General features: G+C 43.2%; 2 protein-coding genes across 3 annotated transcripts in view; one reads left to right on the top strand and one right to left on the bottom strand.

Annotated features, from left to right (window-relative positions):
- Window positions 1-535: 535 nt before the first annotated feature.
- Window positions 536-25,392, top strand: dlk2 (delta-like 2 homolog (Drosophila)). 2 transcript variants are annotated; one of them, XM_060925551.1, is made up of 7 exons: window positions 573-598; window positions 698-734; window positions 6,331-6,419; window positions 11,022-11,100; window positions 18,737-18,867; window positions 18,963-19,107; window positions 21,542-25,392. In XM_060925551.1, exons 3-7 carry the CDS (start codon window positions 6,344-6,346, stop codon window positions 22,371-22,373), a joined length of 1,263 nt encoding a protein of 420 aa, XP_060781534.1. In that variant the 5' UTR covers window positions 573-598; window positions 698-734; window positions 6,331-6,343; the 3' UTR covers window positions 22,374-25,392. The 2 variants fall into 2 exon arrangements, with proteins under 2 accessions (XP_060781535.1, XP_060781534.1); XM_060925552.1 differs by lacking the exon at window positions 698-734 and having other exon boundaries at window positions 536-588.
- dnph1 (2'-deoxynucleoside 5'-phosphate N-hydrolase 1) overlaps window positions 8,734-27,912 on the bottom strand; it is a 41,062-nt gene continuing 21,883 nt past the window's right edge. Inside the window, exon 4 of the mRNA XM_060925554.1 lies at window positions 8,734-9,064. Within this exon, the coding sequence (XP_060781537.1) occupies window positions 9,006-9,064 (59 nt within the window). The 3' untranslated portion in view covers window positions 8,734-9,005. The remainder of the gene's footprint in view (window positions 9,065-27,912) is intronic.

Raw genomic sequence — 27,912 nt, 5'->3', positions numbered from 1 at the left:
CAGCTACGTATATACAATGTTCAAGTCTTTCATCAGCCAGTGGCATGAACATGACAGTCGAGTGAACATGTACATGCATGTTTTCAAACACTACATGGCTAGATGTTGCTGAGCTAATCCACTGAAAAGTGATCCTCTCCGCACTGTTGCTGACAGCTAAATGTATGGTCATGGTCGCCTTCAAACATTACAAGTTTAGTCTGTCACTACAGCAAGCCTGAAAGACTCTCAATCTTTCAGCATTCCAGCTAGACCATGAACAGTGAACAGAGTACACCTACGTACTCTATTTTCACAGCAGTAATGATTTAACTTCATAAAAGGTCTGCCAAATTCGACAAAACTGTTACATTACACAGCGAGTAGTGAAAAAAGCGTGGCTGGGGGGGTGGATACAGACACACAAGCTGTGCTTTGGTAAAAGAGAGGTGGAGAAGCTGAATCTGTCTCTTTAAGAACTGGTCCTTGGGCAGGTTGTGGTGTTGAGTAGGGAGGTGGATCCCTGACTGTCTTTCTTCTGCCTGATTTTCCCAACAAGCATTCCTATCAACAAACCCTGCCTCACTACCAGCTTGCTCCTCAGCCAATGTGTGTGAAGGTACTTGATTGAGTTGTTGGGTTGGGTTGGGTTGGATTGGGTTTACTCTCAGAGTTGTTCACTGTGTGTGTGTATGCATCACTTTATCATCACCTGAAGACTCCTGCACTTTTCTGAGCCAACCTTCTCAAGCCAGGTGTGTAGCATCTACAGTATTAGTGAGTGTGTTTCTTGAGCTTTCTTTTTAGAAATTCTGTACCGCTACAGAATCCCATGTACATTCCTCTATGTTCTGTTTAATTTACAAGTATTGTGTAGACATAACCAAGAAATAGGAGTGATGGGGGGAACAGATATGCACTGTGTTTTCACAGCATCTTGCTTCTATTTTCAGTCACAGTGTAGATTTTTCATACTGGTTGCCATTTGAGATAATGCTTTCTTCGGCATGGACTTGTTGCTGTCGATATTCATTCTTCATGTAAAATCCATGCTTGTAATAAACAATCAGTGCTAACCTGGAAAAAGTGATTTTATTGCACCAAAACATGGGAAAGGATTCTGCGACAATGAAGTTAACGTACAATGATATGGTTAACAATTTCGACCCAACCATGCAACAACAAACCCCGAGCATAATGTATTCTAGAAATAATTCCTTTAACTTCCAAATGAATGCAGAGATGGAGGTTGTTTGCCTAATTGCTGTCATACTAAAGTTGCAAAATTTAATTCCAACACTTTGCGAAGAACATCACTCCAGCATCTTCTACTCACACCTTAGCTGTTTCTTTGAATTTGGCTCCTGACATTAATCTTGAGAGTGTGATATTAGAGGTGCATTGCTGCTTGAAGATGATGATTTCAACAAAGGGTAGCAGGATTAGAAATATCATTAGTAATAATGTCATATTACTACAGCAGAATAGTTTGCTGATTAAATTGCTGAAACTGAATTCATGAAATGTGCCACAAATTCAATACGTGGCAAATGCAAAGTTGAGAAAGAAGCCAGCACTACATTTTCCTCCACCTGCTAACGGTCGTTAGATAATCTCAGTTGGATGATGAACACACTACCAGAATACCGTACACAGAGGTGAAATCCCCGTGTGGGCTTTAAGAACAAAAAACAAGTGAAAAACAGCCAAAATAGTTACTCTCACTTCATTTTCAGGATTCCTGTTAACTAACACAGGCTAAAAATACCACCCAGTATAATCAATGGCTGAGTGATTGAGCTGTGAGAATGGCACGAATAGATAAATATAGCTTGTTTATTTTCACTATACAGGTGTAAAGATGAAAGATAAGGCAGAAAGTTGAACTGATAATTGACTTGGCATCTCCCAGGATCAAGGACAACAAATAGTACAGTGACTGTCTATCATGTAACTCAGAAAGCCTCCAGTTAGAGACTTAAAGGGCTGATGACACGTTTTTGACATCTTTGGCGATGTTTTATAACATAAAAAGTAATTCCCGATGATCCATATATTAATTCACGAAGGCGCCTATTTTACAAGTTATGATAAAAAACGCGGCTATTTGGGCAAATTTGACGGGGCTGCAGCACCCAGGAGACGAATGAGGAGGAGGGGCTATATGACGTCAGCGAAAGAACCTTCCTCCTAACTTACCAGTTTGTTGTTGATGCGACAGGTGTTCAGTTTATCATTATTAGTATTATTATTATACATGGCGGCACGGTGGTGTAGTGGTTAGCGCTGTCGCCTCACAGCAAGAAGGTCCGGGTTCGAGCCCCGGGGCCGGCGAGGGCCTTTCTGTGTGGAGTTTGCATGTTCTCCCCGTGTCCGCGTGGGTTTCCTCCGGGTGCTCCGGTTTCCCCCACAGTCCAAAGACATGCAGGTTAGGTTAACTGGTGACTCTAAATTGACCGTAGGTGTAAATGTGAGTGTGAATGGTTGTCTGTGTCTATGTGTCAGCCCTGTGATGACCTGGCGACTTGTCCAGGGTGTACCCCGCCTTTCGCCCGTAGTCAGCTGGGATGGGCTCCAGCTTGCCTGCGACCCTGTAGAAGGATAAAGCGGCTAGAGATAATGAGATGAGATGAGATTATTATACATTATTATTATAATATATATATATATATATAGTTATTATGCCTTCGCGTTGTGTTGCCGGCTTTTGCTCCAAAACCCACAAGGATGGGGTAAGTTTATTCAAGTTTCCCAGAGATCCCGAGCTGCATGCGAAGTGGGTGAAGCAAGTCAGGCGCACTCGTGACAAGTGGGAGCCCTCACCAACATCCGTCCTGTGCTCTGAACACTTCGATTTGGATTGTTTTGACACCCTTCCCAGCTTAAAAGAATCTTTTGGGTGTGCAGTTTAGCACAAACGCGTGTTGCTACCATCAGCAGTGCCTACAGTATTCCGGAGGGGGTCTACTAGTAGCTATGCCGGATCCAGCAGTCGCCTGGGACAAGGCGACTCCTCCAAAGACAGTCCTCCTGTCAGAACATGTGTTGAGAAAAGACATAAGATAAAGGTACGTAGAGCTATAGAGTGCTCCGACATGATGCTAAAAATAGTAACCATGCGGTCTGCGCGGCCATCTTGGAAGTCACTCGCTCCAGAGCACTCATAGAGTACACATCATAGAGTACACATCATAGAGTACACATTGATGATAATCATAAATGTAATCATAAAGTCGGCGTGATATCAGTCATGTACAGTATTTGCTTGTGAAAGCTTGCGGCTTTCATGTAACTGCCGCCTAGCAACGAGAGGCAAAGGGTAAAGAGGGTAGGCTATCATAGATTCGATTCGGAAGAGATCAATACATGATTGCTTAAAAATTAGGTATTTTAACAATTTGCATCTGTTTTGTGATTATCGTGACACTTGTGTGTTATATAGAACTGTATGTCTTATCAGCACATCGAGGATCTTCCACCGGAGGCTTTAGCAAGTACTCGTAGCAACACTACACTTTACCCTTTGCCATGCATTGTTAGGGAACGGTAGCAAGTACCCCGATGACCGACTTCAAGAATATGTAGAAAAAATTTAGAAATTATACTTTCCAAAAGTCATTTGAGCTTAGTGTATTGCATTTCCATTTATATTGTCGGTTCTTGCTGATGTTTTTGCGGAGTATGACGCAGCTGCTGAATCAGAAGCTGCAGAGTTTGTATGTACTAGTTGTGAACATTCACATTATTATCAATCTCATTTATTTAAAATCAGATAAAATCATGCCATCATGATCACTGCTTAAAGTACCAGTATTTGGTTGTTCTTTTGTTCAGAACTGTGATGCCAGCTGCCAAGTAGACCGGCGTTTTCATGCGCCATTTCCATTGAGTAGAACAGCCAGTGAACCGCAGCGTGTTCTTCCGCTGACGTCACAGCATGGCTGCGAGCCACGGATCCAGTTTTCTTGCGCGGTGCAATTAAAAGTTGGATATTCGCGTAACAACAGCTTCTTTTCACGTAATTATAACAGAAATCTAACATGTTTGCCATGTTGTATAGTTTATTTAAGAAATTGCAGAGTCATGTTCGTGTCATCAGCCCTTTAAATCTACTCACCATTTTTATGTTTAAAGCATTTGTTGTAATTAATGGCTTAAACAATCATAATGGGTTCAATGGCCAATAGAAGTGTCAGAATTGATGTCTACACTCTCAGAAAATAAAGTACATTATTGTACTTTTAGGGGTACAATGGCTTGACGTCGAGCTTCGTCTCGGAAAAGCCTGGGGAGCTCTAAACAGCCTGGATAAAGTTTGGAAATCCAACCTTCCACCAGACCTAAAACATCACTTCTTCAGAGCCACCGTTGAATCTGTCCTGGTTTATGGGTCAACTACCTGGACACTCTCCTCCAAACTCCAATCCTCACTCGATGGTGCCTTTACAAGAACGTTAAGAACAGCTTTAAATATCTCCTGGAAAGACCATCTAATAAATAAAGAACTATACGGATTTATTCCCCCCGTATTGGCAACCATCCGGGAGAGAAGATTACAGTTTGCTGGCCACTGCTGGCGCAAAAAGGAAGAGCTGGCAAGCGATCTCCTTCTATGGCAGCCCAAACACGGTACCACCTCTGTGGGTCGTCCCGCATGTACAGTACCTACAGTACATCGATCAACTGCGGGATGACATGGGCTGCCTCGTAGAAGAACTGCCTGCGGCAATGCAGAATAAAGTCGGTTGGAGAGGCAGGGTCATGGGCGTCCGAGCTTGCTCGACATGATTGATTGATGGCTCGTCACTGGGACAGTACTCTTTATATACTGCTTGGGATTATATAATGTACCTTTTTGGCCCGGGCGGCACGGTGGTGTAGTGGTTAGCGCTGTCGCCTCACAGCAAGAAGGTCCTGGGTTCGAGCCCCGTGGCCGGCGAGGGCCTTTCTGTGTGGAGTTTGCATGTTCTCCCCGTGTCCGCGTGGGTTTCCTCCGGGTGCTCCGGTTTCCCCCACAGTCCAAAGACATGCAGGTTAGGTTAACTGGTGACTCTAAATTGACCGTAGGTGTGAATGTGAGTGTGAATGGTTGTCTGTGTCTATGTGTCAGCCCTGTGATGACCTGGTGACTTGTCCAGGGTGTACCCCGCCTTTCGCCCGTAGTCAGCTGGGATAGGCTCCAGCTTGCCTGCGACCCTGTAGAAGGATAAAGCAGCTAGAGATAATGAGATGAGATGAGACCTTTTTGGCCCTAAAAAGGTACACAGATTTACCTTAAGGTCCAAAATAGGCCCTATTAGTGTAGCTTGTACCTTGGGGGACAGAAATGGACTCCTACTGTAGCCCTATTTCTGACAGTGATGACCATGAAGGACAAGAAACCTCAAGCCAAGAGAGTCTTGAAAAAATACATACCCTTTCAATTCTTTGTCAGTTCCAAAAGCTGGAAAGATCAACTTGCTATTGTTCAGAGTGGTGAGAATAGTAGTATCATCTGGATGAGTAATTAAGGTCTGTGAGGTCATCTTGAGAGAAAGAAAATTTAATTTACAATGACGAATTAAATGGCTTGCCAATCTTCTGTAATATTGCTCCTAATGACTTTTTTTTTTTTTTTAAGGACAGCTTGGAAGATTAACAAATAGATGACTGCTTCAACATAAAGGTGCACAATAGTGCAAATGTCTGTACAAGTGACATTTCCTGTATCTGTAGCTGTGTCAAAATGCAAACAAGGAATGCCATGATGTTGGAAATGTCCACCATAAAAGATTCACAAAGTTGCCTGAATTATTAAGCGAGTGTCTGTTAGCTGTCTTGTGGTCCGGTTTCCTCACCGTTTGATCTTGAGATGGTTGCTGAGTTTAGTCAGTGGAAAAGAGCTGCGAACAAAAGATGCATTTTTACTTTCCTTTTGTTGTCTGCTTGCATCTTCAGCAATGAATCATTCCATTCAGTAATTTCTCCAAGACAAAGCATCGTGTTCACAGAGCTGATAAAACTCAGCACACTATGTAAATGTATGGTTTTAAATTGCCTGAAGGCAAGCGTCATTTTTACCTGTTGTGATTTTAATCCTTTTGGAGTCCTGCAGTCCCTGGTATATTTGCTCAAGCAAACCAGAGCAGTGACATATTTGATAGGCTACACCATTTAGTTATAGCTCTATGTAAGTTTTCACTGAAATGCATTTATTGAATGCAAATTGGACACGATCAGGATGATTGCTATGATCCCCCCCCCCCCCCCCACACACACACACACAAACACAATTCGCTGCAAAATCAGTCACTAATTTAAAATTGTATTATTTTCTTCAATTCTAACAAAAATGATCTTGTTCTGTTTCAGCTTGCACTGCATCATGATACAGAGGGTTACTCTGACTTTGCTTCTCTGGGGTAGTTGTGGTTGGCTCATCTCAAACTGTGAAGGCCAAGGTAAATATATCTGTCTGACTATGAAAACACACCAGCGTAAGATAACCTAATATTGAGATTATACAACATGGCCGGTACTGAATACATCGAGTGAATTATGCGACAACTAAAATCCACAAAATGATTGCACTGCTGCATTCTTTAGCAAACGAATCTGTCTTTTGTCACAAACATCTTATATAAGATGCAGGTATGCGCCTACTCCAGGTAGTTATTGCTTTAGTATGCTAATGCACCGACATAAAATCATGATATTCAGCTTTCATAAAGGGTATAACAAACAGTATCTGAAGTCCAGAAGGTGGAGGGGGTTGGGGACGTACTAGGCAGTGTACATTCCCTTGTGCCTGATACATCTTGTTGCTATGATATTATTTTCTGGTTGGAGAAGATGATGATGATGATGATGATGATGATGATTATTATTATTATTAAGGTCGGTAAAGTTTGCAGTATGTCCGGGAACTACAGGGTAAAAGAATAACATCGCTAGCACACTGCCTCTGAAAAGCTCTAACACATTTTAGGCTAAACCTTCATCAGCAGATTGGAGCCAGGGGATAAGGTGCTGAATCTGTCCTAGCAAAATGTTTCTCTAAGGACAGAAACAGCCAAGTAGATGCTGAGATTGAATGATCCTTAATTCCACAGGGGTTTGGTTACAACTCCGTCATCCGCTTCAGATGTTAAGAGTTCAGCTTCTTCCTTCCAGCCAGCGTACAGTCCCTAAGCATAAGCACACGCGTCACACACTTCAAGGCACGTGGAGTGGCAGCAGGCGCACAGCCCTTCAACGGATTGAAATGAAGGAAACCAAACCTGCATGTTTCACTGGCACCAGGGTGCTGGCTATAGCCACAGGAGCGCAGGAGATCTGGGATAGGATTTCATGGCCAGAGTAAATTTAGCTCCCTGTGGTTTGAACATGAAGCCTACTGACTAGATCTGCTGAGTGACATCCCTCCAGAGGCGAGTGGCTGAGACGACATCCCTCAGGAGTACGAGTGAACAGGATAGGCAGAGAGTGTCACATCACCTGTTTTTCAGTTATTCTAAGCACCCTCAAAGCACTGTCCCAACCACCTGATCTGATCTCTTTGAAAAAATTAATTGTTATGGCTTATGGGAGAATAGGTGCTTCAATATAGGTCAAATATGAATCAAAATAGTTTTTGTAATGTATACAACCTGTGGAAGGAAAAAAAAAAGAAAGACAGGAACTCAAGCTTGGTAATCTCCTGGTGCCAGTGTTTCTTTATTCAGGCCCTGTGTCAGCTGGCAGCTTTTTGGTTCAGTTGGCCATAGTATCGTTGGCTGTTTGAAGCAATTTGTGCCAAAGCCCACTATGGGACTGGGCCAGAGCGGTTTCCCTGACTCATGTGGTTTATTTGGAGTTCATCTGGAATTACAGACAAGCACTGCAGCCATTAGGACAAGACCACTCGGAACAAAAAGCATTATCTCGGCTCCAACTGTAAGTGTTTTAACATCTCACATCTGCCAACCTTGCAGATAAGCACTCGGACTTCCTACAGTAAAGCTGTACCAAAATCAGATTATTGCTAGGATTTATAAATCCTAAACCATTTGGTACTCAAAAGGGCACAAGCATTCAGTGTATGAAAAACAGCCACGCAATTAAGTCATAAAAAGTATTGTTTCACAATGCAGTCTGTTCATTCTTAAATGCTGCTGTAACTTCATTTAGAACTAATCCATGGCTTTCCCAGCTGTCTCTATTTAAGAGATTACTTGTTCTATTGTTGATCTGGGTTGCTCCAAACACTCTCGGATAACTGTTAGTACTTTTCAGCTGTTGCACTGATGGCACAAAAAAAGCCAGGTGTGCATTGTTTCGGGTTCACTGTGCTCCCATGAACACAGGTTTTACAGAGAGCCAGTTAAATGGAAAATGCATCTTGCACCAACCTGAGTGAATTAGTGTCAGTTCACAAGCCCGTGGTATGGCATTATGTCTTATACTATTTTTTTTAAATGGAAATGGGTACAATATCCCAAAAATTAGATGCAATATTTCCCCCAAAAACAGGATAGTTCAATGGCATGGTTCCAATCCCATAATGCTGGAACAAATGTTTTTACTGTCTGCTTTAAGCTTGGCTTAAATTAAATCCATTTAATAAGAATGTTTGGCACTAAGAGTACTCAATACCGTATCATCTGCCTTTACACTACCAGTTAATGTATAACATACAATGCAATAATATACAGGGTGCTTCAAAAAAATGTGATATTATTTGAGATGTAAGTATCCCAGAAACTACATAGTCCAGGCAAATGAAACTGAACAGGCTTAATGTTGAGCAATATAAGATTTATTCCTCAAAGTTTAAATGAGAAATTCAAAAGGTACGTGGATTCCATGAACGATTTCACAAATTTTCAATATTCACGAACCCGTTCGACCGTCTCTTCTGATGCTGGTGGTCGTCCAGATCCTTTTGCCCTGCACACACAGCCTTCCTCTTTGAACTTTTTGTGCCGTGTCCAAATCTGCATTGCGGTTGGTGCATTTTTAGAGAATTCTCTTATAAATGCACACTGCACAGTCTTGTTCGACTGTGTTCAAGCGTACTCTAACGCACAAAACGCCTTTTCTTCTCCAGTGAATGGCATTTCTAGACCTAAAAAGATAAAAACAAAAAACGTTAAACATAAAATTTTTACCTGTTTCCACATATGCTGTTAAAATCTGAGGTCAATTGAATGAGAATTGGCAAAGTTATTAGATTGTGAAATGATATCATATTTTTGTGAAACACCCTGTATATTACAATGACTTCTTTTTAGGATAAATATTTCATATATACGTAACTACCTGAGCACATTGGTTGACTCGGAGAGTGTCAGGAAGCACTCCGGGGGCTGGGACCTAAGCAATAGTGAATTCCAGTGATGTTGAAACAAAGCTCTGACAGGCAGCAGCTTGAAAACATTCCTGTCCTACCAGAGCACATACTCCTTTCATACACCTCACCACAAATACACACCCTCCTCTGGAAGGCGTCCGCGCGCGCACACACTATGACCAGTAGTATATTGGAATTTGTACTAAGGAGAAAATGCTGGAAAGCCAGCCCACTAAGAATGTTAATCCATCCATTATCTGTACCACTTATCCGTCAGGGTCGCAGAGGAAGCTCGAGCCAATCTCAGCTGACTTTGGGCAAGAGGTGGGGTACATCCTCGGCAGGCCACCAATCTATCACGGGGCTAACACAGATGAACAACCGTTCATACTCCCGGAGCATTTACACCAGATAGATTAGGCCAAGGGCGGCACGGTGGTGTAGTGGTTAGCGCTGTCGCCTCACAGCAAGAAGGTCCGGGTTCGAGCCCCGTGGCCGACGAAGGCCTTTCTGTGCGGAGTTTGCATGTTCTCCCTGTGTCCGCGTGGGTTTCCCCCACAGTCCAAAGACATGCAGGTTAGGTGAACTGGTGACTCTAAATTGACCGTAGGTGTGAATGTGAGTGTGAATGGTTGTCTATGTGTCAGCCCTGTGATGACCTGGTGACTTGTCCAGGGTGTACCCCGCCTTTCGCCCGTAGTCAGCTGGGATAGGCTCCAGCTTGCCTGCGACCCTGTAGAAGGATAAAGCGGCTACAGATAATGAGATGAGATGAGATTAGGCCAACTGGCTACTCTATATGTCTTTGGACTGTGGAAGGAAACCCATGCAGACACAGGGAGAACATGCAAACCCCACACAGAAAGGTCCCAGTCAGCTGCGAGGTTCGAACTCGGAACCTTCTTGTGAGGCAACAGTGCTAACCACCGCACCACTGTTAATCATTTTATAGAATTATAATCAAGATAAAACACAGATTTGTAGCAATGCAAACCTATACTTGCATGCATTTGGACAGTAGAAACAAGAAGACGTGAACTGATTTCCACTTCTCCAATTAAACATAAACTAGACTCTGTATTCATGTCACCAGAATTATGAGCCTCCAATGAGGGAAACCTGCTCAAATGTCACTATATATACTTGTAATTACAGCCGAGATGTCAACTATGTTAGACGACTATAACTAATTCACACGAAGCAAACATTAAAGCAAAAGGAAACAGAACTAATGAGTTATTTATGCCCTCCATGAGCCTTTCAGAATACCACTCACTGGCAGCTTGTCAAAACAAATGAACCACCCAGAAGAGCACAGCTGTCTGAGGGTGCAGTCTCATGATTTGCCAGCTGTTCTATCACTACAGAGTCACTATGGAAGTGCTACATAAACTGTTGTAAAGGAACACCACGCACGTCTGCTGCTAGTCACACATACTGCCAGGTCAAAGTTCGACACCCTAGAATTAGTATCCTCCAGCTCTCTTATTTGAAGCATAACAGATGAATTTTTCAATGACTAACCCTTTAATGTAACTGTGTCGGACTGAATAAAAGATGAGATTGGGGGCTTGGCAGTAACCGATACAAAACTCTAACCTTCATGCTTTCTTCACATAGCTTCAAGTGCAACCTCTAAGATAACCTTAAAGTCAAGTCAAAGTTATTTTAGTCAGTGAATACTGTACTTAATTACTCTTGAGTGAAACCAGTTTCTTTTATTCTTTGACAGAATTATTTCCACCAAGTACCATTGCAAACTGTTCCTGTAAGCTTGGCCATGGGAAGTGTGCTGAAGATGGCGACTGCAGGTAACATTAGTGGTCATGACTTAAACAATTTGAAATGTACAACAAATATTAAAATAGGTTGTCTTACGGTAAAATAACAAAGCTTCATTATAAATAATTTTGGTACAGTGAACCTATGGCGGGCGGCACGGTGGTGTAGTGGTTAGCGCTGTCGCCTCACAGCAAGAAGGTCCGGGTTCGAGCCCCGGGGCCGGCGAGGGCCTTTCTGTGCGGAGTTTGCATGTTCTCCCCGTGTCCGCGTGGGTTTCCTCCGGGTGCTCCGGTTTCCCCCACAGTCCAAAGACATGCAGGTTAGGTTAACTGGTGACTCTAAATTGACCGTAGGTGTGAATGTGAGTGTGAATGGTTGTCTGTGTCTATGTGTCAGCCCTGTGATGACCTGGCGACTTGTCCAGGGCGTACCCCGCCTTTCGCCCGTAGTCAGCTGGGATAGGCTCCAGCTTGCCTGCGACCCTGTAGAAGGATAAAGCGGCTAGAGATAATGAGATGAGATGAGATGAACCTATGGCATATGTTTTCTTGGACTTGAACATCTAGCTCTTGCTCTATGGTTCAGTCTGTTAACTTCGATAATTATCACATCCTGAATTTGCTGAGGAGTGGCACAGCGGTGTAGTGGTTAGCACTGTTGCCTCGCGGCAAGAAGGTTCTGGGTTCGAGCCCAGCGGCCAGCGAGGGCCTTTCTGTGTGGAGTTTGCATGTTCTCTGTGTGGGTTTCCTCCGGGTGCTCCGGTTTCCCCCAGACATGTAGGTTAGGTTAATTGATGGCTCTAAATTGACCATGAGTGTGAATGGTTGTTTGCCTCTGTGTCAGCCCTGCGATAACCTGGTGACTTGTCCAGGGTGTACCCCACCTCTCACCCATAGTCAGCTGGGAAAGGGTCCAGCTTGCCTGCAACCCTGTAGAACAGGATAAGCGGCTACAGATAATGGATGGAGTTTGCTGAGTCCCTGAATCTTTATAAAAATGTACCGTGTTTCATCGTTCAATTGCAAACTTGACAATATGACAATCACTGGCCTTTCTTGTCACATTTTGGGCTGCATACTGCACACTAAATAACAGAATAGTTTATGACGGTCTGCATTACATTAATGGCATTTAGCAAACGCTTTTATCCAGAGCGACATACAACAAACAGCCTGGGGAGCAGTTGGGGGTTAGGTGCCTTGCTCAAGGGCACTTCAGCCATTCCTGCTGGTCCAGGGAATTGAACCAGCAACCATTTGTTCCCAAAGCTGCTTCTTTGACCATTAGGCTATGGCTTCCCAGGTCTAGAAATATCAAGCTAGGCAACTATAACTGTCTAACTGTGGTTCTACGGACTTTGAATTACTGCCAGCAGATTTCTGAAAGAAGAAGAAGCCTTTATTTGTCACATGCACACTCAAGCACTGTGAAATTCGTCCTCTGCATTTAACCCATCTGAAGCAGTGAACACGCATGGACACACACACAAGTAAGCAATGAGCACACACACATACCCAGAGCAGTGGGCAGCTATACTACAGTGCCCAGGGAGAAGTTGGGGGTTAGGTGCAACCCCCAGCACCACCAAGATGTCACTGTTACCTCTTTTCAACCAACAGAGGATGAGCGCCGTTCTGATTTGTGCACCAAATTTTGAACCATTCAGAGCATTTCAACCAAAAATAAATTGGTTCTGAACCTGAAAAGTGTTTTTTCCAGTGCAAACCATTGCGACATCAGTGAGTATGTCATTAGTTTGGAGAGGAAGCACAGTGCAGCAATGGAAAAGGATACATTTGCAGGGTGAAAAAAAAGGACCAAAAACAAATGCATACAAGAACAGAACAAAAGCTTGCATGTAATCAGTGTGTACCACCATCTTGTTGCTACTGTTCACTCCTGTTGTGAATTGTGCAACAAACTCCATTCATGATTTATCCTTGATTACAACAGTTCTGCTCAAAACTGGTGAAAATGTGGGCTGGTTCGCTAGCTGGCAGCAAGATTCAAAGAATCCTGAACGGAACCAGATCAATAACCTGTTGGTCGAAAAGGGGTATGTTGGGCCCTTGAGTATGACCTTTAACCCTCTCTGCTGCAGGGGTGCTGTATCATCATGGCTGACGCGGCACTCGAACCCCAACTTCATCTTCACAAGAGAAAAGGAACTCCATATTATTGTGACACTGAAGAAGAAGAAGCCTTTATTTGTCACATGCACAATTTATCCTCTGCATTTAACCCATCTGAAGCAGTGAACACACACACACACACACACATGAGCAACAAGCACACATACATACCCAGAGCAGTGGGCAGCTATGCTACAGCACCCGGGGAGCATATGGGGTTTAGGTGCCTTGCTTAAGGGCACTTCAGCCCAAGGCCATCCCACATTAACCTAAATGCATGTCTTTGAACTCTGGAGGAAACCGGAGCACCCGGAGGAAACCCACACAGACAAGGGGAGAACATGCGAATGGGGAAACACAGAAAGGCCCCTATCAGCTGCTGGGCTCGAACCCAGAACTTTCTTGCTGTGAGGCGACGGTGCTGACCACTACACCACTGTGCCACCCTGAAACAACTGTGGCCTCCTTTATCAACCAGGCATGCATGTACTTGTGTATAAACCATGGATATGCACTGCCCATGATTTGTCAATTTATTCCTGTGGATTTTTTTTCTTTTTATTGTTTCGACACATTCACAACAAAAAGTACCCAAATTTATCAAAACAGTTCATCGATTTCCTCACGAGGTGACATAGAGAAATATGTCATGGTTGTAGTTCTCCATGTCCTGGATGAAAAATACAAGTGGTGTCTTTCCCAGTAAAACACTCGTGTCTGTGTAATATTTAGGTATTTGCAGGCAACCTGATTATGAGGTGCTCCCATCACTTCAGAATAACTCACAAAGTAACCGCTGACTATGGTGGTCACAAGAAGGTTCAGACAGGTGATACAGATGAAATCCATCCATCCATTATCTGTAGCTGCTTATCCTGTGCAGGGTCACGGGCAACCTGGAGCCTATCCCAGCTGACTATGGGCGAAAGGCAGGGTACACCCTGGACAAGTCACCGGGTCATCACAGGGCTGACGCATAGAGACAAACAACCATTCACACTCAGTCAATTAAGGCTACGTTTACATTACGTCGAATCAGCGGATCATCAGATTAACGTTCTTAAAACGATTCGCGTTTACACTAAAACCGTTAGCCGTGCACACAGCAACGCCAATACGCGGATACGCTCGGCTCCGCAGGCATCCTGCGCTCCAAATCACTCCACCCTGAACAGCGAGTGCCCTCTGGAGGGTGCGCACACAGCGCGCGAGTGAAGTGCACAAGCCACGATTCGGGACTGAGCCACTGTGTGTGAGATCCCAGCGCATATCACTTACTACTTGCAAGTGGAAGGATGGCAAGCCTAAAGACAATCATAACTACACAATGGGCAGTATTTGCATCAGTATTTGCAGTATTTTCATACTTTTATACTCTTTAATGAAAGGTGATACAAGGCGGAAGTCCGCGCCGTTTTTCAGCAGCGTCACATGACCAACGCCAGCGAATCAGGAAGGTGGATGTCACAGTGACGTTGTCCAATGAGACGCCAGCTAGAGCTCAGCACAGCGTATCCGCGTATTTTGAATGTTTACACAGCACCGGAGCTGACACGATCTGGATTGAATACGTGGACGCTGGCGGATTCCCGTTTCCTGGCGTTTCCAGGCGGTTTAATGTAAATGGACAGTGCATCCGCGAAGAAAACGAGACAGATACGGTCTAGTGTAAACGTAGCTTTAGAGTCACCAGTTAACCTAACCTGCATGTCTTTGAACTGTGGGGGAAACCAGAGCACCCGGAGGAGAACATGCAAACTCCACACAGAAAGGCCCTTGTCAGCCACTGGGCTCGAACCCAGGACCTTCTTGCTGTGAGGCGACAGTGCTAACCACAACACCATCGTGCCGCCCCCACAGATGAAATGTAAAGTAAAATCATATAAAAGGCACATCTAAAGATTGACTGGGAAGAGGTAGACAATGTTTTTGATCTTGTCTTGCTTGAAGATTTGGCACACATAGTTTTGCACAGGGAGCAAGTTTTGAAGTACCACAAGAATGATCAGACTGATGAGTGGCTTATCGGTACCATTTGCTTCACCCAGAGCAATTTTTTTTTTAAGTTAATTTTAGCCAGCAACTTGTCCTACTTCTAAAGAGGCAACTCATGAGGAGGTTGCACGAGTTCCAGATTTTTGGTGGGGGCACACAGATGAATGTAGTCCAAGTACAGTGGTATTCTAATGCCACTAGCCATCAGGAGAGACAAGGACACTAGCATACATCTTAAAAACACACATGGCATTAGGGTGAGGCCAAAGGGCAGGGCCAGCACAATAGAAATGCCGATGCTTGGCAGTCACATTTTAAAGCTATAGAGCACAAGTTAAAACAAATAGCTTTTGTTAAAATGATACTATAATGAATGAATAATCTTACTGATCAGGGAAAGCATACTGTATGAAATGATGTTCCTGGGCTGCTATGAGTTGCCATGAACAGGAAGGCAACAGTGTGGTATCCAAGTGTTTCACACCACCTCTGGCACTTAGAAAGAATGTCATATCAAGCATGATGGTATAAAATACCCAGTAGTCATAGTTTAGTAAAAGTACAAGATACCTTACTAGAAGACAATGTTATCAAGTGCTTAGCAGAAGCTTGAATGTCTCCCATTAACTGGATTAAACGGTATCTATGTGATAGTGTGATGGAAACGTACAGTAATACGCCATCGCAAAGATCCACATGTGGGGTCGACTCTTTTGATCACTCTTCTATCCAAGAGAGAATGAACATAGAGTGAGAAACTTTGTCCATCCATTCTCCGTAACCGCTTATCCTGTGCAGGGTCCTGGGCAAGCAGGAGCCTATCCCAGCTGACTATGGGTGAGAGGTGGGGTACACCCTGGACAAGTCGCCAGGTCATTGCAGGGCTCAGACATAGAGCTAAACAACCATTCACAAGTACAGTCAATTTAGAGCCACCAATTAGCCTAATATTTAGGTATTTGCAGGCAACCTGATTATGAGGTGCTCCCATCACTTCAGAATAACTCACAAAGTAACTGCTGACTATGGTGGTCACAAGAAGGTTCAGACAGGTGATACAGATGAAATCCATCCATCCATTATCTGTAGCCGCTTATCCTGTGCAGGGTCACGGGCAAGCTGGAGCCTATCCCAGCTGACTGTGGGTGAGAGGCGGGGTACACCCTGGACAAGTCGCCAGGTTATCGCAGGGCTGACACATAGAGACAACCAACCATTCACACTCACATTCACGCCTACGGTCAATTTAGAGCCACCAATTAACCTAACCTGCATGTCTTTGGACTGTCGGGGAAACCAGAGCATCCGGAGGAAACCCACGCGGACACGGGGAGAACATGCAAACTCCGCACAGAAAGGTCCCCGTCGGCCACTAGGCTCAAACCCAGAACCTTCTTACTGTAAGGTGACGGTGCTAACCACTACACCACCATGCCACATGAGAAACTTTGTGGGGTGTGAAATTTACAAGGCCCTGAGTGCCAAAAGGTTTTAACAGTATTCCCTGGGTGCTGTAGCATAGCTGCACACTGCTCTGGGTATGTGTGTGTGTGCGCATGCGTGTGTTCACTGCTTCAGATGGGTTAAATTAAGAGGAGAAATTTCATTGTACTTAAGTGTACATATGACCAAATACAAGCGGCTACTTAAAAAAAAAAACCTTCTTCTATCTCCTATTAATGCACATCATGGAGCTCACCCATTAAAGATGCTTTACACCAAAAACACTGCTCTTTGGTCAATGACCAAATCAGAACAGTGAATACTGATGACAATATCATAGGGGTAATACTGTCACCTTCAGATCTGCCATCAGCCCCCAACCTTCTGGCACTCGGGGCCTTGTAAATTTCATACCCCACAAAGTTTCTAACTCTATTCCAGGATGTTCATTCTCTCTTGGACAGAGGAGTGATCAAAAGAGTCGACCCCACATGTGGATCTATGCAGTGGCGTATTACTGTATGTTTCCGTCACTCTATCACACAGATGTTTTTTTTTTGTGTGTGTGTGTGGAATTCTTAACAAAGACTGGCACTCTGATTCAAAAACCTATCCTTCGGCTTCTCTCGAGCACCACGTGTACTTATGATGCTTTAAAACAGCCTCGTCATCAATGGCTGGCGGTATGAAGATACCACTGTATTTGCACAAATGACTCCTACACGTCCCGCCACAGAATACGTCGTCCAGGACACATCTGCTCTCCTCACACACACAGTGCCTAGTCTCACTGTGAACTCAAAAAAGCCTCCCTCATATCAAAGCAGACGACATAATTCATCTGTGTGAAGTGAAATTCTTTGAGAATGTGATCACCCAAACACGTAAAAGACTCATCACTGTGTTTGATAATTGAATTTAGGCAGGTACCATAGCCTGCAGTAACCTTGGGCAGTTCATGTATATTAGTTCTTTTTTGGGGTACCAGTAGTAAAAACAATCATGACACTTGAACCTGCCATCTTTGTTTCAGGCGGGTTTTATTTATTTATTTATTAATTATAAATGTTTACATTTTTCTGAACTTGAAAAAGAAATAAATGCAAAAAATGCTTTAAAAGCTATGTGTACATGTTTCAGCAATTAAGGAATGTAAATATTATGCTAGGGCGGCATGATGGTGTAGTGGTTAGCGCTGTCGCCTCACAGCAAGAAGGTCTTGGGTTTGAGCCCAGCGGCCGGCGAGGGCCTTTCTGTGTGGAGTTTGCATGTTCTCTCCGTGTCTGAATGGGTTTCCTCCGGGTGCTCCGGTTTCCCCCACAGTCCAAAGACATGCAGGTTAGGTTAATTGGTGGCTCTAAATTGACAGTAGGTGTGAATGTGAGCGTGAATGGTTGTTTATCTCTGTCGGCCCTGCGATAACCTGGCGACTTGTCCAGGGTGTACACCGCCCTTCGCCCATAATCAGCTGGGAAAGGCTCCAGTTTGCCTGTGACCCTGTAGAACAGGATAAGCGGCTACAGATAATGGATGGATGGATGAATATTCTGCTAATCTGGTGGCAAGGTTTAAAAATCGATGGTTTAGATAATATTAAAACTCAAATGTGATTTAAATGTTGCTTATTTGTTTGCAACCTATTTCGCAGAGCTTCACATGTAGTCTCAATAAAGTTTGCCTTGTTTTACCTTGAGCATAATGCTGTCTGGGGAACAGCATGGTGGTGTAGTGGTTAGCAGTGTCCCCTCACAGCAAGAAGGTTCTGGGTTTGAGCCCAGTGGCCGACGGGGGCTTTTCTGTGTGGAGTTTGCATGTTCTTCCCGTGTTTGCATGGGTTTCCTCTGGGTGTTCCGGTTTCCCCCACAGTCCAAAGGCATGCGTTTAGGTTCACTGGCTACTCTAAATTGTCCATTGATCAAGCTTGGAGAGGGATGGGCTGTGCCAAGTTTAAATGTCCTAGACACACCAGTGATGGACTGTTAAAATGACATCAGTGGTGCCCCTATGGCACCTGCTGGCTATGGGAAGATGATAGTGTTGTCTATGAAATAATAATAAAGAGCTGCTGAGTTTGTTTTCTGAAATTGTTGGGCAGATGTGACCCAGGTTGGGGAGGACCCTTTTGTGAGGACTGTGTGCGAATGCCCGGCTGTGTCCATGGCTCCTGTCATCAGCCATGGCAGTGCACTTGTTTGGATGGCTGGACAGGCCGCTTCTGTAACAAAGGTAACACTTTCCAGTGGACTGCATATCTGTGAAACCTTTGGATTTACGTAAATTTTGATTACAACTTATGAATTTATATATCTTTGCTTATCCAGATGTTCAAGTGTGTGAAAATGAAAAGCCATGTCAAAACGGGGCCACCTGTTTTCTAAATGATGCAGGAGAGTACAACTGTTTGTGTCCTGAAGGCTTCCATGGAAAAAACTGTGAGTTAAAGACTGGGCCATGCCATAAAATCAAGTGAGTGTTATTTTGTTAATCATCATTAGCACATTTCTACAACTTCTAAAACAAGTTTTCCTACAACCCCAGTTCCAAAAAAGTTGGGACAATGTGTTAAATGAAAATAAAAACAGAATGCAATGATTTGCAAAATCATGGAAACTCTAGATTTAATTGAAAATAGTACAAAGACAACATATATCAGTGGCACGGTGGTGTAGTGGTTACCACTGTCGCCTCACAGCAAGAAGGTCTGGGTTTGAGCCCCGTGGCCAGCAAGGGCCTTTCTGTGTGGAGTTTGCATGTTCTCCCCGTGTCCGCGTGGGTTTCCTCCGGGTGCTCCGGTTTCCCCCACAGTCCAAAGACATGCAGGTTAGGTTAACTGGTGACTCTAAATTGACCGTAGGTGTGAATGTGAGTGTGAATGGTTGTCTGTGTCTCTGTGTCAGCCCTGTGATGACCTGGCGACTTGTCCAGGGTGTACCCCGCCTTTCGCCCGTAGTCAGCTGGGATAGGCTCCAGCTTGCCTGCGACCCTGTAGAACAGGATAAAGCGGCTAGAGATAATGAGATGAGACAACATATATCAAATGTTGAAACTGAGAAAATTTTTTTTTTGAAAAAGATATGCTCATATTGAATTTGATGCCAGCAACACATTTTTAAAAAAGTTGGGACAGGGGCGTGTTTACCACTGTGTTACATCACCTCTACTTTTGACAACACTCTGTAAATGTTTGGGAACGGAAGAGACCGATTGCTGTAGTTTTGAAAGTGAAATATTATCCCATTTTTGCCTGATATAGGATTTCAGTTGCTCAACAGTTCGGGGTCTCCTTTGTCATATTTTGCACTTCATAATGCGCCAAATGTTTTAAATGGGAGACAGGTCTGGACTGCAGGCAGGCCAGTTTAGCACCCATGTCATGTGCACTAATACACCTCAATACATCACAGATGCTGACCTTTGAACTGTGCACTGATGACAAGCCGGATGGTCCCTCTCCTCTTTAGCCTGGAGGACGTGGTGTCCATGATTTCTAAAAAGAATTTCTACTTTTGATTTGTCAGACCTCTGGATAATTTTCCACTTTGCCTCAGTCCATCGTAAAAGGGCTCGGGCCCAGAGAAGGTGGCGGTGTTTCTGGATATTGTTTGTATCTGGTTTTAACTTGCATTTCTGGATGCAGTAATGAACTGTTTTCACAGATGATGGTTTTCTGAAGTGTTCCTGAGCCCATACAGCAATTTCCACAACAGACATGTGTCTGCTTTTAATGCAGTGTCGCCTGAGGGCCTGAAGATCGCAGGCATCCAGTGTCAGGTTTCAGCCTTGTCTCTTGCATACAGAGATTTCTCCAGATTCTATGATATTATGTACCGTAGATGACGTGATCCCCAAATTCTTTGCAATTTTACATTGAGGAATGTTATTCTTAAATTGTTGCACTGTTTGCCCACGCAGTCTTTCACAAAGCGGTGAACCCCTCCCCATCTTTACTTCTGACAGACTCAGCATCTCTGGGATGCTCTTTTTATACCCAATCATGTTACTGACCTGTCGCCAGTTAACCTAATTTTTTTTTTTCAAAGCATTACACAACTTTTCTAGTCTTTTGTTGCCCCGTCCCAACTTTTTTGAAACACGTTGCTGGCACCAAGTTCAAAATGAGTATGTTTCTCAAAAACACAATAAGAGTTTCAGCATTGGATATATTGTCTTTGTACTACTGTATTTTCAGTGAAATATGGGTTTCTATGATGTGCAAAATATTGCTTTTTGTTTATTTACGTTACAAAAGTGTCCCAACTTTTTTGGAAACGGGGTTGTACAACTAAAGGCTGTTCAGTTGATCTTGAAATAATTTTTCCAAGACATTGTATAATACATATGAAAAGCACAAATGTCTTTACGCTTAATTGTTTTATTATTTAATTCATGACAATAAACTTTTAATTGCTTGGTAAATTTTACACACACATTTTAAGACTGTAATTAAAACATTTTCTTTGGCCCTGCTTTATTGCTGCATCAGCCCAGAATTAGCTACACTCGCTGGCATGAGCTGCGCAACAGCCTGGTCAATTTGATGCCTCTGGAGAGCAATCATGTAATTCAATGGGCTCATTGCTGGCCCTGTAAGCGCTCGCTAATACTAGCGGACTGCAGTCACACTCCTACTGTTCTCCCCAAGTGCATTAAAACTCGCACATCAAGTGGTTTCCAGGGAAACCACAGCAGTGCTGAAAGAACGAGGCATTGTGCAGTGTAGATATTTCACACTGCAAAAATATTCAATTAAAATGGAATACAATATTTCTAAACTATTAACCCAGAACCATCATAAATCAGACTAGCTATTTACATTATTCATTTTCCAAATGTTTAAACCCAGACTGTGGATACATATTAAGATTTGCAATTTCTCTTGTTCTACTGTGGCGTACCTTAGGTCCCCCTGTAAGAATGGTGGCTTATGTGAGGATCGAGGTGGCTTTGCACCAGAGCTCTCTTGTCGATGCCTAGTCGGCTTCACAGGACCTCGCTGTGAGACCAACATGGACGACTGCCTGATGCGTCCCTGTGCAAATGGTGCCACTTGTGTGGATGGCGTGAACCGCTTTTCGTGTCTATGCCCCGCTGGGTTCACAGGCCGCTTCTGCACTGTCAACCTGGATGACTGTGCCAGTCGGCCATGCCTCAATGGAGGCCGCTGTATAGACCGCGTCACCAACTTTCACTGCCTGTGTCCTGCTGGATACACAGGTCGAACTTGTGAGGTTCCATTGGGGCAAAAGGGGCTCCAAACCCAAGCACCACACAGGGACTCCTTTGGCTGGGGAGGAGGAGGGTTTCCAGAACTCTCCAAATTACCCAGTTTTACTCCAAATAAGCCGCACACCTTCACCACAGGAAACTACTCCCACGGTGTTACAACTAGTGGGGATAAGGGCCATCTTCTGAAAATCTCTGTAAAGGAGGTAGTGACTCAGAGTGCAACAGCAGGACTCCCGGAGGAACATTTTATAATCCTGCTGGTATTAGGAGGCCTGACTCTGGCTGTGGTGGCACTTACAGCAGGCCTGGTGCTACGAGGGCACTGGCAGAATATCTGTGCCTGCAGTCATTGTAGAGCACCGACCTCTAAACAACATTCATTCCAGCGATGTCGCATGCAGCAGCGCCACTTAGCTGCCACTCAGCAGGACTGCAAGATCAGCTTCCTGCACTCATCTGCGCCCCCTGAGCTGGAGAAAAAGAGACTAAATACAGAGGTTATATGAAGCTACGGGGGAAAAGACTGCTTGACTGCTCATAGTAAAGATGGGTCATGTTTAATGAAAAAGGGTCCCATTTCTGTTTATGACCTTAAATGACCCGCTCACACCAGCTGTCGTTCAAGAAGAGAAGGAGCCGACTGAAGTGCAGGTAAACTGAAAGGATAAGAAAGTCTTGAAGAGAACGTCAGTGAAAAGCACTCCTGAGAAAAAAAGAGCACTTGACTAATCATCGTGGACTGAATGATGCCATGATGGCGCATACAGCACTGAAGAAGCATTAAGGCAAAAAAAAAAAAAGTGTAGAAAGGACCATAGGAATGTCCTTTACAACGCAATGAAGAAAAGTACTATACTATTCCTGTTTTATACAAAAAAGACTTTTTTTTTTCTATCCTACGAAAACAAGATGTTGCTCTTAAATCTAAAGGTGTTTTCACACTTGGTCCAGTTCAGTGCCCCGACTGATCTCAGATCGATGACTCGCCGTTTTCTGGTCATGCGTGAACACAACAGATGAACTCGGACTTCTCTAAAATGACCCACTGACGAACTGTTCTCAGACCGGTTCATTTATGGTTCATTTTGTGGTCCACTTGATTTGTGAAAACAAAGTGGTCTCAGTCCACTTCACATTTTGCTTTTGTATTTGGCTATTCGGTCGAATCTGACTCAAAAATCACATTTGATCCAGAGGAATAGTAAAGTAGTATACGGAAGCTACTAGTGTAGACGTCTCCCAGTCTTCAAATGCAGAAGTTGTCTAATATAGAGACAACTTGTAAATGATAACTGAATATTTGTGTTGTTTTATATCTGTGAATGTGATTTTTGTATAAAATTTGGAAGATTTGTTATGGGTCCAAGCACACACTACTGGAGCTTTCTTGTTTTGTGATGGGGAGCTATCAGGCCTGGAAACGCAAAAATCAGGCAAGTAAAGGGACCTTGATCAGTCTCATCATGGCCCTATAGCAGACTTTTTTTTTTTTTATTTGTTTATTTTGCCCAAATAATCTGACTGGAAGAAATTTCCATTTGATTGGATTTTAAATTAATTTCTATAATATGCAAAACTTAGCACTGCATCTGTAGAACTCTTGATAAAAAAAAAAAAGTTGACATCTCCAAACAATATGACCACCACGTGCCAATTAATCCTTCCATGGTGGAGTTTGATTAGTGCGGATAACTCATGAAGACTTTGCTGGATTCTCGTTAAACTTGAAAGTCTGCAGCAAATGATTTGAGAGGATATCGCCAAATATGAGCTGCATTTATTAACCAGGGTGACCTATAATTTTCAATTTATTGCTTCTTAGAGATTGCTTGTCGAAGTAAGCTGACCATTTGTGTGCTACATCTTTGCTCGTCTAGCTTTTAACAGGCTTAGCATTGGCCATGGGTGGCACGGTGTTGCAGTGATTAGCACGGTCATCTCACAGCAAGAAGGTTCTGGGTTCGAGCCCAGTGGTGGACGGGGGCCTTTCTGTGTGGAGTTTGCGTGTTCTCCCCGTGTCTGCGTGGGTTTCCTCTGGGTGCTCTGGTTTCCCCCCCCAGTCCAAAGATGTGCAGTTAGGCTACTCTAAATTGCCCATAGGTGTGAATGTGAGTGTGTGTGTGTGAGAGAGAGAGAATGTGCAGAAAGGAACTGGCCACCCTACTGCTGCAATGCTGGCCAAGTCAACCAAATATGGTTCGCCTCAAGCCTGGATCAGGTTCGGCAGTGACTACGACCATTGGTCATACTACAAGTAATGACTTCATCAGATTTGGAGTCTGTATCTCTAGAGTCACCAAAAGGCAAGAGGTTGAGCTAACATTTCGACTATTATTTTTGACCTGTATTCTTTAATATCATAATTAAAAAAAAATCAAAGGATGACAAGCAGATTAAGCTGTATGGAAAAATATCAAATGGATTTTTGAAATTCACAAGATCAAAATTTGGAGCAAAGACGCCAAAAATTAAAGGCCATATCTATGCAGTTCTTATTGTTGTGATATAAACCATGGTATTATTTGGCACCGCAGCCTGAGGGTGCCCAGATTGTTTTGTCATTTGACCACAGTGTGGTCCTAAAACATGCACATCACTGAACATGACTTTATGAAGCATTTGTCTAAACTCATGCTTTGTTCCTCCTGAATGCCTGGAACATAATGGGTCCAGTGAATGCAAGTTTTCTTGCCACCTTGTTGAATTATCTGTCATTTTGAATTTGAACAAAGGTAAATCTTATTATCCATCCATCCATCCATTATCTGTAGCCGCTTATCTTGTTCTACAGGGTCGCAGGCAAGCTGGAGCCTATCCCAGCTGACTATGGGCGAGAGGCGGGGTACACCCTGGACAAGTCGCCGAGTTATTGCAGGGCTAGGTAATCTTATTACAAAATTTCATGAAGCACAGCTTGATGAGATCCAGACTGTGCCAGACAAAGATATTTAAAAAATAAAATTAAATTCCGCTTTTGATGCGATACCAAAGACAACCACAATAACAACAAACAGGAAATCAGGACATGGTTTCACACCTCTTTTCTTCAATGACACCAGTATTTGTGCTTGGCTTGAGAGAACTAAATTCCTTTTAGCATTTGGCAGTTAAGCAGTGCTACAGCTAATGAAGTGAGATCGTATCTCATGAACAAGTTCTTGTAATTCTTGTACTGACACCAAATTGTATATTTGTCTTTGGCACTATTCCCACTTCTCACACTACTGCATGGCGTTTGGCCAAAAAGGAAGCGCGAGTCTGTATCTCTGTGGCACTTTTGTGTATTGGTTCTGAACTTGATACCCATCATTAAACATGTTCCCTGATGTGCAGATAGATCAATAGGGGGCACTATGACAACAAATGCAATGTTGGATTTGCTTCGGAAATAACACTTGGACTCCATTGACCATCACTTCCAGTTATATATATATTAATCTTAATACGTTGCCTGTCATTGCAACCATTTCGATAAATCACTTTGGAAAAACTTGACAAAACGTGCAGTTCCTTCATTGATGTACAGCGATATAGAATCGACAGTATTTTTAAATATAAATCTAATTTATTTCTGTAAATTATTGGTGTAATGTGTACTTGAGTATTTCAATGTGTATTTTTGATACTGATTAGATACTAAGTTGTATTAAAATTGTAAGAATAATGAAGTTGTCTTGTAAAATATTCAAAGGAAAAAATAATCAGCGATGTATCTGACGCCTTTGTCATGCCACGTCGGACGTCATTTGTTTCTGACTGAACTGATGACATCACACTTCATGGCACTTGCAAGGAAAGCAGAAGACGTTGTGTTTTTGTAATCCTCAGTATTTCTATTCAGAAAGGAAATGTGATTTATTTATTTATACAAGTTCATTGATTGATTGATTCCTTTTTCACGACACAAAGCAATAACCAGGAATTTTACAGCCATGTTCTCATTTTCATTGTTGTCATGCTTATGGTAACAGCACACCGATGGATTAAATATTGAAGCCACTTAAACAGAGTGACTAAAATACATGTTTCCATTTAACTTCTACACTCCTTTTGTACACGACACACAGAAATTGAGTATTGCATGCAAATACAAAAACCCCTATGCCATCAGGTAAAGATTAGCAAGAAAACATAGTAGTTACACTAATAACAGTATTCAGTATAGTGTTCAATAATAACTTGCACTGAGAGGCAGATTGACACTAACTGCAGCTTTCCACTGTCTAGAGATTACCTAAATGTCAAATGCTCACCAAGTTTTTTTTCACAACTGCAGGAAAGACACACGAAAAAAGAAATCTTACCATATGGAGCATGTCTACTGTCCCTGCGTATGATGTTCTTTCATCATAGCCGAAACTCCAAAGCTTTGGATTGGATTTTTCCGAATCGCATCTTTTGCAAGGAATGATCTGTGGTCTGGTCCCACCCTGATACGATATATCTGGCGCAGGAAGTGAGGAACGAGCGCAGGAATGAACTGAAACTGGAGCCAGCGCTTCCTGCTGATAGAACTGTATCACTCACAGAGCAAAGTAGAGAGCATCCTCCCCACTGTAACACTCCCAGTGCTATTAGACAGGATATTTTCTCCACAGCACAAGCTGTAAGCCTTTACTCAAATTCATCTATAATCATATTCATTACTGTATAGTTTCAAGAGACGTTCTTAAATTGCTTTTCGTGATATTATAGATGGCACAGCAGTGGTAGAGGTAAGTTCATAAGTGTAGATGTAGACTTACAAACGTGGTCTATTGACTTCAACTGATTTAAAAAAAAAAGTTTCATTAATTCCCATAACCATTATCAAAATATAAGAAAGGGGGGAAAAAAAGGAAGTTTAGACTACCAAATCTTCAGTTTAACTCCAATGGAAAATTTTATTTTCAGGTTTTCTGCAATTTTCTGACTTATAATTTACAGTGGTGCTTGAAAGTTTGTGAACCCTTTCGAATTTTCTATATTTCTGCATAAATATGACCTAAAACATCATCAGATTCTCACACAAGTCCTAAAAATAGATAAAGAGAACCCAGTTAAACAAACGAGACAAAAATATTATACTTGGTTATTTATTTATTGAGGAAAATGATCCAATATTACATATCTGTGAGTGGCAAAAGTATGTGAACCTCTAGGATTAGCAGTTAAGTTGAAGGTGAAATTAGAGTCAGTCAGGTGTTTTCAGTCAATGGGATGACAATCAGGTGTTTCAGTGGCTGAAAAAATTCAGCCACTGAATGAACATCCATCCATTATCCGTAACCGCTTATCCTGTGCAGGGCCACAGGTACCCGTAAGCTGGAGCCTATCCCAGCTGACTACGGGCGAAAGGCGGGGTACACCCTGGACAAGTCGCCAGATCATCGCAGGGCTGACACATAGACACAGACAACCATTCACACTCACATTCACACCTACGCTCAATTTAGAGTCACCAGTTAACCTAACCTGCATGTCTTTGGACTGTGGGGGAAACCGGAGCACCCGGAGGAAACCCACGCGGACACGGGGAGAACGTGCAAACTCTGCACAGAAAGGCCCTCGCCAGCCACGGGGCTCAAACCCGGAACCTTCTTGCTGTGAGGCGACAGCACTAACCACTACACCACCGTGCTGCCCTCTGAATGAGCATGATACTGATAACACCAGGGGCTTCAAAGTTTGGGAGAATAGCAGGGTACAAATAATTTACAGCAGGGTGCAAAATGGTAAAATGTCTGCCAGCAGCAGACATAATGCACGCAAAGCGTGCGGGGGGGGGGGTTTCAAAGGGGGGTGCGCCCCCCTTTGGGCATGGAAAATTTTATGAAATGCACTGAGAAATGGTGGCCTCTGGTAACTTTTAACAGTGAAAATAAAGGGTAATCAATACCATTTGGAAACTTGAAATATGAAACCATACCTCAGTCATTTTATCAAATTTCAGAAATATTTGCAAACAAACACACAAAAAAGTAGTCCGATTGAAATCCACATATGGATGATATAATAATTTTAAGTCTGATGTGCACTTTGACTAAGCTAAGGTGACAAGTTTCT

Source organism: Neoarius graeffei, chromosome 7 (genome assembly GCF_027579695.1).
Source record: "Neoarius graeffei isolate fNeoGra1 chromosome 7, fNeoGra1.pri, whole genome shotgun sequence".
Taxonomy (NCBI): Eukaryota; Metazoa; Chordata; class Actinopteri; order Siluriformes; family Ariidae; genus Neoarius; species Neoarius graeffei.
The sequence above is the reverse complement of the archived record's forward strand: the minus strand, read 5'-3'. Positions and strand labels throughout refer to the sequence as shown.

Coding starts and splice junctions, on each gene's coding strand:
- dlk2 (XM_060925552.1), top strand. CDS start 6,344: ATGATACAGAGGGTTACTCTGACTTTGCTTCTCTGGGGTAGTTGTGGT. Junction 6,420..11,021: donor CTCAAACTGTGAAGGCCAAG/GTAAATATATCT, acceptor ATTCTTTGACAG/AATTATTTCCACCAAGTACC. Junction 18,868..18,962: donor AGGCCGCTTCTGTAACAAAG/GTAACACTTTCC, acceptor TTGCTTATCCAG/ATGTTCAAGTGTGTGAAAAT.